This window comes from Hippoglossus hippoglossus, chromosome 5 (genome assembly GCF_009819705.1).
Source record: "Hippoglossus hippoglossus isolate fHipHip1 chromosome 5, fHipHip1.pri, whole genome shotgun sequence".
NCBI classification, from domain to species: domain Eukaryota; kingdom Metazoa; phylum Chordata; class Actinopteri; order Pleuronectiformes; family Pleuronectidae; genus Hippoglossus; species Hippoglossus hippoglossus.
The window spans coordinates 27,269,431-27,281,700 of NC_047155.1; the positions used below are offsets into that span (position 1 = coordinate 27,269,431).

Consider the following 12,270-nt stretch of genomic DNA (forward strand, 5'->3'; position numbering starts at 1 on the left):
ACTTTTTTCATAGCTTTGACCTGTAAAATCAGTAAACTGCACCTTTAACCCTTGTGTTGTTCCTGGGTCGAATTGACCCAGAGTGTGTGTGTGTCTGTGTGTGTGTGTGTGTGCGTGCGTGAGTGCGTGCGTGTGATCATACGCAAGCCCTGGCCGGTCAGGGTTAGGGTTAGGGTGACCCAAGGATTGTCATTATCCAATTCTCCTGGGGTAATTGAGACCAATGGATTGTCATTCTCGATTGTCATGGGAGGGGTTATTTAGACCCCCAGAGAGGGCGCTGTGGTGCTCTGTGGGGTCATTTAGACCCACACCTGATTCCAATTGAAATCAAGGGGGGGTACATTAGACCCACATATAAGTCTCAGTGTGCCACTCTCTCACGGACCATGGCATGATGTCGCGTCAGGAGTGTTTCACCAGAGAACAGGTTCTCCAACAGCTATTCTCCCAGCAACCGTCCTCTGAACCCGAAGAGGATGCGAAAGAGCCAGACCAAGAAGTGGACGGACAAGGAGATGGAGAAGCAGACCGAGAAGCAGACCGAGAAGCAGACAGAAAAGCAGACCGAGAAGAAGACAGAGAGGACGGAGACGGAGATGGAGACGGAGACGACGGCGATAGCGACGAAGACGAAGACGACGACGGTGACTACGAAGACGACGACGGTGACGAAGACTACGACCCAGTGGGTGATGCTTCTGCAGATTCTTCATCCTTGGAAGAAGAAGAAGATGGAGGACAAGACCACGGCGACACCACCACCACCACCACCGGACTCGTGGAAAGAGAGACCTTCCCCTCAAGAAACGGGGAAATAACATGGTCCTCGAGGGCGTACGGCCGAGAGGAGGGCCACTGCTCCTGCTCCTCCTCCTCCTCTTCCTCCTCCTCCTCTGCTGCAGCTCAAAGCGGGGTCCCCCGGGGCCCCACGATCCACGCGACGTCCCGCACCGGTGACCTAGCCTCGACGTTCCACCTGTTCATCACACCGACGGTAGAGAACATCATCCTGGAGATGATGAATCGGGAGGGTCGTCGAAAATACGGTGATGAATGGAAAGGGATGGACGAGACCGACCTGCGCGCCTACGTAGGGCTGCTGATCTTAGCAGGCGTGTACAGGTCCCGGGGCGAGGCCGCCGCCAGCCGGTGGGACGATATTTCGTGCCACAATGCCCCTAAAACTCTTCCACACGTACTCCAGACTGCTGCGCTTCGACGACCGCAAGACGAGACGCACGAGACAAGCCACGGACAAATTGGCGGCCGTGCGAGAGGTCTGGGACGCGTGGGTGTCGCGGCTACCGCACCTCTACAACCCGGGGCCCGAAGTGACCGTGGACGAGCAACTGGTTCCGTTCAGAGGTTAGTCTTTTTAAAAAAAATATTATTATGTTATGTTATGTTATGTTATGTTATGTTATGTTATGTAGATAGCGGCTCCTAGTCCTCGTCCTCATCTCATCTCCTCTCATCTCTTCTCCTCCTGTTTTTCTCCCTAGGCCGGTGTCCATTCCGTCAGTACATGCCCAGCAAGCCGGCGAAATACGGGATCAAGTCGTGGGTGGCCTGCGATGCGAAATCAAGCTACGCTTGGAAGATGCAAGTGTACACCGGAAAGCCGAGCGGCGGACGCCCAGAACGGAACCAGGGGTTGCGGGTAGTGCTCGATGTAACGGAGGGACTGCACGGTCGTAACGTCACGTGCGACAATTACTTACTCCTATGAACTCGCGCGGCAGCTCCTGGAGAGGAAGCTCACCGTGGTCGGCCCTCTTCGGAAGAACAAGCCCAAGCTCCCGACCGGGCTGCTCGCGGTCAAGGGAAGAGAGGTGTTCTCATCCAAGTTCGCATTCATGCCCACTGCCACTCTTGTGTCCTACATCCCAAAGAAAAACAGGAACGTGGTGCTCCTGAGCACACGGCACCCTGAAGCCGACATCAGCGACCGCGAGGACGGGAAACCGGTCATCGTCCTGGACTACAACCGCAACAAAGGTGGCGTGGACAACCTAGACAAGGTGATCGGAACGTACAGCTGCAGGAGGATGACCGCGCGCTGGCCCCTGGTCGTCTTCGGGGCGAGTAAGAGGAAGAGGTGTCAGATATGCCCCAGGAAAAAGGACTGTAAAACTCACACCATGTGCCGCGGGTGTAACAAATACATCTGCAAGGGCTGCTCACTTGTCTATTGCGCTACGTCTGCGTCCTAATATGGGGTGGGCTATGTGAGGGGGCCAACAGCCGGGGGAAGCAGGGACAACACAAGGGTTAAAGTAGCTTAATTGTCATTTTCCCACCGTGCAGATTATCTAACAGCATTTTAACTCAAATCCCATGACTACTGTATAAAGTAACAACAAAACAACAGTGGGAAACAGAGCACACATTAGGTAATTAGCATTTAAAGATGTGTTCAATAAAGGCCACCCACTGGGGTGAAGGAGAATGTATTTCTGTCTGCTTGTGTTCAAATGAATGTAACTGGAGCAGAGTATTCACGGAAATCTATAAATATTCCCGCTGCTCCAATGTCAGGCATTGTTGGTATTTATAAATCCCATAAACCTAAATGTGCTCAACGCTGCGTCACAATCCCAAATAATGACACAGATGCAAGGCACAATCTGCAACTTCTGTTTTTTTTTTTTCTTCAGCTACGGCCTAATGCAGAAAATTGGACAGGATTTTAATTACAAACAAAACAATAGCTAAACAAACAAACAAACAAAGTGGATGTGGAGATAACTAAATCCCCAAACTACACTGTTATTAACAAATTCAATACAATCTCAGAGGAAGTTTTGTACATACACGGATATAAACTGTTGGTGCAAGAGAGACAGAAAAAGTGCAGCATGGCCAATGACATGTTTAATTATGTCGGGTCGTGATTTGGGAGGAGACAGAGTGAGCCGGTATCAATTTAACCAGACCACAGCTCTGCTGAGTCCATTTATAAGGTCAAACAGATTCTCTATATCTCCATGTGGGATTTTAGAGGCAGTTGGCAGTGACATGTTAAACCAAACACACCCCTGCCCACCCAATCTTGATGCCTCCCTACCCTGACCCTGAATAGTGTGTGCATGATCCATGCCTGTGGTGCAGCCTTTCACAATCACCCAGATAAAACCACATTAAACATTAAAATATAGGCTTATATCCACCTATATGGACAAGTACATCTATGTGGTGCTGTGTGTGTGTGTGTGTGTGTGTGACTTGAGTCATTCAACATGACTCAAACTGTTCTATGCATATTTGTGTCTTTCAGTCATTTGCACCACATGTGCCATCTCCTTCCAAAATAGTGGGGTTCCTCTGTGGAGAAATTCAGGAGCTAAAATACGAAAAACATGGAGCTGGCTCAGCAGGCTCTGAAAGCGATAAGGGCCAGCAGGTACAGCGAGTGGAACAAAGACAAGAAGAGCATGAAGGATGAGACTGACGTCTTACTGGCAAGAGGGTTGGAAACAGAGACGAAGGAGACTAACAATGGACTAAATAAAAGGGAAAAGCAGATGCAGGATGAGGAATGACTCTTTAAAGTTAACTTTGGTCAGGGCCAGGAGTCTGACCGTCAGCTGAAGGTGCGGCTATGGTTGGAGGAAGACAAGGCGGAGATCAAGAAGAAGTTAGAAGAGAGGGAGAAAGAATTCAATTCATTGATCTCTCGTCTTCGACTCGAGCGGATTGAGAACTGGATGGGCAAAAACACGCTGAATAAAAAGCATAAGAAGAAAGTGGAGCAGATCATTCAGGACAAGGATGAGGTTATCACCAGCATCAAAAATGAAAATATGGAACGATTAGATAGCAACCTGCCTCTCAAGGAAAAGGAGAAGAAGTTGCTCGATGAGATTGACACTTTAAAGTCATCTTTGGTCAAGGCCAGAAATGACTTTGACAGTCAGCTGAAGGCTGCAAAAGTCGTACAGGGAGGGTTGGAAACAGAGAAGAAGGAGATCAAGCAGAGGTTGACAGAGAGGGAGAAAGAAGTGAAGTCACTGAACGCTCGTCTTCGACTCCATCAGGCCGAGACCCAGAAGGTCAAAGATGAACTGATTAAAAAGCACCAGAAGAAGGTGGAGCAGATCATCCAGGAAAAGTATGAAGTCATTGCCAGCTTAAAAAATGTTAATAGGGAACTGTCGGATAGCAACTTGCAGTTCAAGGAAAAGGAGGAGAAGATGCAGGATGAGATTGGATCTTTAAAGTCAGAGAAGAAGCAGATGGACAAGAGGTTTACAGCAAAGGACAAAGAAGTTAAATCTCTGAATGCTCGTCTCCGACTCCAGCAGGCCGAAACTCAGAAGGACAAAACACAGTTGATGAAAACCTGCGAGAAGAAGGTGGAACAGATCATCCGGGAAAAGGATCAAATCATTGCCAGTGTCAAAACGGAGAATACAGTACTGGCAGACAGGAACCTGGAGCTCATGGCCAAGCTGAAGGCCGTCCAGACTGACATCCTCCAGAGCGTAACTGACATGAGGATGAAAGTCACTGCTCTGAAGGACAGTCTGAGAACTGAGGAGACTGAGAAGGAGGCCAGCTTCAACCAAATAAAGGAACTGGAGAGTCACACAATGGACACTGAGGAGAAGTGTCTGGAAAGTAAAGGAGACAGAAAAGAGGAAAGGGATGAAATAGAGGAAGGAACAGGAAAATAAAGAAAACCTGGGAAGAGGAGGAGGAAAAAAAGGAGAGGAATGAGAGAAGGAGGTGCGAGAGAGGAAGAAGAAGAGAAAGACGAAACTCCATCTTCCCTTTAACCCTCCCAACCCCTCCCTAACTCCCTCAACATCCCACCTCCCCCCATCCTGTTAACCACCTTCATCTCTCCCATCCTTCTGCTCCATAAATCCTGTCAACCATCTCCCCCCTCTCCCCTCTCCGCTCCTTACCTTCCACCCCAAACCTGTACATATCCACCCCTTTTAAAAAATGATTCACATTTCCATTTGTTTCATTCTTCTTCAATACAGCCTCATATTCATGTTGCAAATAATGATACAGAGTAAAATAGACACGGTATGCAATGGAGTGGAGATACTTTGTGATAGCTAATACAACCCAATAGGAGCAGGTTGCAGGTGCAAGATCGGATAAGTTTAATTGATCCCACGGTTTTCACCTCACCTGTTACAGCAGCAGATATGAGGTAGACAAGGGAACGGATGAGAGTAGTGAGAGGCAATAAAATAGGAAATAACAAGTAAAATGAAATGACAGAAACACAGAAAATATGTAAATAATATAAACCATTGACCACAGATGGAATTGTTATTTCTAGAGAAATATACTTGAGTAAAGTGCAGTAGCACAGGATCATTGGAATTCAAATTTAATGGAAGTATTTTTAAATATGAGCTTAAAACAGTTGACAAAGTTGACATCAGACTTTGACTTGACCTTTAACATTGTTCTGCCAGAAATATACACCTGATCAGTTTTCACAAGCTCTGAATGTCCATCATTTTTTAATACACTTAGGAATGCAATTTTTTTAGAATTTCAAAATGTCCCCTATTGGCTTGGTAGTCCTCTTGTTGGATGTTTACCCAAGTGCGCAAATACACACACACACACACACACACACACACACACACACACACACACACACACACACACACACACACACACACACACACACACACACACACACAGACACACACACACACACACACACACACACACCATGCTACTCCCCTGCAACTTCAGAGGCAAAGCAGCCATTTGTCAAGGGTATCGCGGGTTGAGTAAACCAGCCACTCTCTATGCATCTCAGCACAAATAAACACCAACGTGAGCCAGGGGGAAATTAATATTTTGTTGCATCAGGCAGACCGTGAACTGAATTAAACAACCTCCAACTGATGTGAGGACAATGCAGTTAAAATGGGAAAGTTAATGGCTGGCACACAGTATGGCTCTTATAGGTCAACTTCTGTCTACATACAGAGAAGAGCCCTGAAAAACAAGGTGAAAATACTGCTGAGAATAAAATATTTCTTATTTTAAAGTAATAAACTTTAAAGACTTTTCCGTGTGAGTCGTTCAAATGAATTACTTCCTAATGCCCTGTAGCCTGAAAAAGATACAAAGTCATGCAAAACTAAATGTCTGGCAAGATTATCCTACGGGTCTCTCACCCAACACAATGCATATTAACAATCTTATAGAGGACACTTGGTTCCATATGCAGATATAATGTGAACAGAGGGCCACTCCAGAGCAATATGCACTGTAAACGTGCACCAAGTCAAACCATGCAGACTTTAAAACAACAGGAAGCTAATTGACATTTCTTCACATATTCACCCTTCAATACTTGAGAGGGCAGAAAACACGCACAATAAACAGATGGGACATTTTAACTTCACTACTAATATACTAACTGTAAAAGATCTACAATTACTTTGAGCTTAGTGCTGTGACTACCTCAGGCAACATCACAGAGGTGGTCAGGCTTCATTAAACATGCATGGCTTATTCCACAAGTCAAGAGCAAAGAGAGACACGGGAACAAATTAATATATCTTCTTTGGTAAGCCAAGAACACAACTGAGACACAGTGATAGTGGGAGGGCCACAGTTAGTTACAAGTGTTTAACGAGAACACATGACGAACAAACTTGTCAGAACCTTGAAAGCTGAGTAATGTCTTCTGAAAGTATTTCTGCATTAAAAAAATATGGATCTTTCGTCTCCTTTGCATCTACAGAAAGTTGTGGAAGGAGGTGAAAATATTCTATTTTATTAGAAAGTGTGAGAGGACTAGCAATTAGTCATGAAAGCACAAAACTAAGTATTATATAATTTGCTTTTCAAACATTATTATGGTAATGATTTAATATAACAAATGACCCTCTTTGTGATGCAGAAGGAATTAATATGCATCAAACTGAATGCTTGTCAGAGTGCCAGATCTTTGCAACTCTGAAATCAAAACAATCCAAAGTGTATGGCTTCCTCATACAGCAGGTGGCCACCCATCTGGAGGTAAGAAGGTGTACAAGAATTACTGTCTTTGCAAGGCATGCATAGCTCTACTGCAAGTGAGGATTTGTTTGAGCTAGCTGTGAGCACAATCATCATAATCATCATCATCACTACCATCTGACATCAGACCTCACATAAGAAAGCATTTACAGCCATTACATTGGAGAGGTTCCTGCGTTACGTGTTCAGTAGTTTACAATGGCCTCCAAACTTGCCTCTGTGACAGAGAATCTGTCATACTCTGCAGCTCTGCTTGTCAACAAATCACATACATTTTTTTTAAATGACCAACTCAGCTATGCCAAAGAGTGCTTATCAGTACAGAACAAAATGAAACTAAATCAAGACCAGGTGTGTTATTGCAGAGTTGCAAATACTTTCAGCAGCAACTCCTAAAATAACCGTGCCAGAGACACGTGACCCCCATTTCCCCAAATGATACCTGCACATGTTGCAAGAATTCCTGTGGTGCTGTAAATTAACCTACTGCAACTGATGCTCTCACTAATTTGTCATAATTGCCTGCAGCAATCACATGGAAAAAGAAAATCTGAGGGCTAATGATTATTTGCATGGTTTGTTTTGAAATTAAACTTTTTATGGAACAATGATGGCTAAAATATGATACTGAGAATCATTCTGAATTAAATATCTGATTTCTGGAAATTATCTTGCAACGCTCCCTCTGTGTCACCCGCAAGTTGGTCCTAACCCCTGGTTTGGGAACCACTGCATTATAGCTGTGCTTGAAGGGCAGATATCTCAAATACAAGGAGAAACATGACAGCAACACAGTGTGCAGCATTGTGGATGGAATGTAGTGTATATGGATGAAACTCCACAGAGGGAAGAAAAGGAGATGCACTTGATTTTGTGGTTTAGAGAAAAGCCATTTACAGAGATCACTGCCTTGTTTTGTGATTCCCACCAGCGACATCCACCATCCAATGGAGCACAAACTGGAAGTAATCTGGGCTCACACGACTGCGCAGAGACCATATTGAAAAATGAGAAATCTGATAACCTCACTAACATCATATGTTGGTAGGCTTTGAAAGCCTGCAGTTACCCTCACCAAGCTGTTATAATAAAAAAAAAAACACAGATCAAATAGAAAAACAGATCAAATAGAAAAGCTGATCTCAATGAAAATGAATGTGTTGTATGCAGCTGGAATGCCTGCAGTTATGTTTTTTTTGTTTGTTTATTTTGAAACATAAAATAGTTAATTTTTTTCAAGCCTGGCAATATGCGAGGACAGAGCCTGGTTTATCTGAGGGACCGCTTTGACAAACATTAGCGAAGAGCAGCACACCTGTTCAAACAGCACAGAATCGCGCATCAACAACACACCCCAAAACATATGCAACTTATAAATGAACACATTCCATACAGAGATGTTTGGTCTACAGCTACAGTTATCCACAGCAGGATGGGTGATGGAACTAGATTTCATAGTTAAGCTTCAAAGTTCCTTCTTGACCTTGGAAAAAGCAGTTGAGAACTGATTCTCTGCACCAGGTCCATTGAGTAGCTGCTTTGGAGCTTTCTGTTATGTATCACATGATCTTTATCAACACGGGGAGTTTGTCCAGTTGTAATGAAATTGTATTTCAATTTCCTCTCTTTTTAAGCACTGACACAAGTTATCATCTGCGACGGCTTAAAAGCTGAAGTTCAAAAGTCCAGTCTTGACACTCACATTATAAAATACCATACTGTATTATCGTTATAGTGCATTTTACATGTTGTTTTTACTGTGAGAAATGAAACCGAGTTGATGAAACTGGAGGACAACAGTTGAAAGTGACCTAAAAGAGGTTTAAATACTTTACTCTTGTTTGCCTTGCAGCTCATTGAACCATTGGTGATGTGAGAATCCTCTTGAGAGAATCATGGCAGAGTTCAGTTCAGTAACCAGTCCAGTGACTTGTGGTACACTTGATTAAACATACTGTGGATGCCAAAAGACTAAAGGGTGAAGGCTGATATGATGCAAAATGAAGCTCCTTCAGAACATGACATGTGCATTAACCTTGTTAAATCAGAATACCTCAGGAGGAGCCTTGAAAGGTTATGTGGGAAAGAAAGTTTATAGTTAGCATTTATTTTTCCTTGGATGAATTAAAACCAGTTTGGATGGAGTATCTCATTCGTAAAATTTAAGATTATGAATGAAAAAAAAATTCAGTTCACCTTCGGGAATTGTACATAAACTATTCTTTGCTTGCGAAACTACCTGTCCAGCTATCGGTCGACCATAGACAGGTCTCCAGGGTTTCGCTGGGCCAACATAGCTTTAAAAACTAGATCAACTGGGTAGTATGCACAAGTGTCTTTAGAGCAATTCACTCATTGTGCATTTTAAGTCATATCTTTTTATTACCAATTGAAAAAAAAACTGTTATTATTGAATATTGAACTTACAAACATGGAGAGGCCAAGGCAAATTACTCTGAGTCTGCTGGATGTGTAAATGGGTTCAGCAGCACAATCACGATAACAACATGGGTGTATTTACAGCTGCCCACAAAGAGCACAGAAAAATCAATTCATGCCTCTTTAGATTTCAAATTGAAATGTTGCACCTTGTGCTCAAGTGCTATGACATAATGAAAGCAATGCTTCTGTGTGATGTCACATTTTGAATAATCTTTCAAAAGTGAAATGGACCATAGTAAAGAGCATGGTCATATCGAGTCTACAATAAACCTTTAATCTGAAATCTGACAAATAAAAAAAGGCTAAAATGACAGATTTATTGAACAGCAGCATATTGTTCCACTGTGGGATTTTACCTGCACCACAGTGTCACATCCTCTCTGGCTCTCAGGGATTTGATATAATTACATTCTTGTAAGTTCCAGCTTGGCCCAAATGTCATTCAGAACAAAACTCCCTGGGTAATTGTAATTGATGTGCAGTTGTTTTTCATGTTTGTTGGCAAATACTTCCCAACAGAGTGGGACAGCTTAAGACCTGTAATCACAAGGGTTTAGGGCTGATTCTCAGTCCCCTCTTCATCTAGAGAGCAAACACACCTATTTAGAGCTTTCGCTGTCTTCTTCCTCCACAGGTAAAAAGCCTGGAGGGTAAAGTTTTTGTATCTTCTCCTCCCCACAAACCTGCCTTTTAAATCTCTCTCAAGCTCAGCGCTGGAGACTCAATAGATGCAGCGAGCATGGCGTCAAGAATAAAAAGCCTTTGAAATTGCCACAACGCTTTTGAAGCCTAAGTCCCACTGCTCGACGCTCTCCGGGTTTTCATCTCCCCATCTCTCCTCATTTGCAGAGGAGCTCTCAGGGCCTCGCTGAGTAGCTGTAATGAACTCCAAGGAAAAGCATCCAGAGAGAGGAGGACTGCATGGACAGCCAGGCAGGGCCCCTCCGCGCCGCACTGTATGTGCCGCGAGATGCTTAATGCAAATACACTGCTTGCATATAATCCACAGAGTTGTACCAGTGCAGCAAATCTTCTCAATCATTTACTAAGACATCCATCTTTATTTCACTGTTCGTGAAGTAATGCTGAATGAAAGAGGAAGTGGAAGGAAGAGATGTGACATCACAGGGGTCTGTTATGCCTGCTCTCTTCCAGAAAGTAGTTGGTTCCCCTACTGCGCCTCTACTTTGCTGCTGTGGCTGTAATGGGTAGGGATGTTCATTTTCCAACTGAGCGGATTTGGGAGTCGAGGCGGCCACCTACCAGCCTGCGCACAGTAGGCGGTGGACGTCTTCATGAGCAAACGGAAAAGACTGACAAACAAAGAAACACTCAAAAGCAGCAGCAGCGTGAGGAATGAAAAGATCAGGCTGATAAACAGGATGATGCTGTAAAATGGCAGCAGGTAAGGTAATGACACGTATGGTCAGGAAATGAGGTTGGTTAATTATGGTCTGATGAAAAGAAGGAATAAAAAAGCCCTTCGATTTACCCCAAAGATGCCGATTTCCATTTGCGACAGGGGTAACTTCTTCTACATGGAGGGGCAATTAGGTTTAGAGGGATCTCTGAGACTTCTACGGGGAATGAGGCGTGTCGCCTGCAACATAAGAAGAGAGAGGCACATTGAAGCAATTCATACTGCAAGTTTAAGAAAACACAGTTATATAATTTCATTCAAAATCAGACATGGACAGTGACATGTTTCTGTTCCAGCATGAACGGTGTTGCAGTGCATACTAGTGAGGGGGTCTGCTGGCACGCTGACTCCCGCTGAGTTTAACGTTGCGTTTGATAGAAAAAGGGATCACCTCCGCCCACTGCCCACAGCATTTTAATGTTTCCTAACCAGCCGGAAACTCTAATATATGCATCAACAAGAGGCTGAATCAGCGCACAGAGCTCAGTGCCAGGTGGGGAGCAGAGAGAGGAGGAGGAGGAGAGAGGAAAAGAGAGGAAGGCACGAGACGAGACATCATCATAATGTACCAGGCTGCATGTGAAGTGCAGTGACTATTAGATATGAACAGGAAGAAAGCACAAGACGAGAGGAAGCAGATTAGAATCACGTTCTGTTATCAACTTGTTAGTTGATAATTAGCTTCTCAGTTCAAACCCCTGTTGAAGCAGTAACTCCCAACACAGATACATCATTGAACGAAAGCAGATAACAGCAGGTAAAAGCCCCCCCCCCCAAATTACCACACACCAGCAGCACAATGATGATACCTTATCAATGAATTCAATCAATCGGTGTCAGGTCTAAGTTCCTCAAAACCAAGAGGTGCTGTAAGGATGTGGACTGTGCACCAGTCTAAACCCTGTGTCACACAAATGACAGTTCAATCAACCTGATATCGAGTTAAAGCTGCATTATGCAAATTCTAGATATCAATGATCTCCTACCCCTGACTGTGGCCTTGTCTGATTGGCTGAACAAGCTGCTGCCAGGCTGTTTGGAGTCACAGTCTTTGACAAAACAATATAATACAAATGTTGCATACTGTAGCTTTAAGGAGAGCTGGACATGGTTAGCAATGTAAATTCATACATTCAGAAACTGTTTATTGACCTATAGCTGGGGGCAGTGTTGTTCACAGGGCTGCGGACTCTTGGCAGTGAGGATGGCAGGTACAATATGATACATGACCTCTTTCCAGAGGGGTGAAACACCTTCCAATATTATAAACACTACCCTCATAAATGTGCTGTTTTTAATGTTAAATACATAATGTTAAGTATGTTTATGGTTTGATTATAGTTAGTTGGCCTTTTTTTTTATGAGAGGCATCAGCCAGATTTCCTCCACACTGTGAA

The 12,270-nt window shown here is 44.1% G+C and overlaps 1 protein-coding gene across 4 annotated transcripts in view; it reads right to left on the reverse strand.

The window, feature by feature from the left end:
• Nucleotides 1–12,270, reverse strand: part of iqsec1b (IQ motif and Sec7 domain ArfGEF 1b) — a 199,272-nt gene that overhangs the window by 124,018 nt on the left and 62,984 nt on the right. For 3 of the 4 annotated variants that reach the window (XM_034585125.1, XM_034585124.1, XM_034585132.1), the window contains one exon: nt 10,946–11,053. The exons of the other annotated variant lie outside the window; for it this stretch is intronic. In XM_034585125.1, the coding sequence (XP_034441016.1) occupies nt 10,946–11,053 (108 nt within the window). The remainder of the gene's footprint in view (nt 1–10,945; nt 11,054–12,270) is intronic. 4 annotated transcript variants of the gene reach the window in all.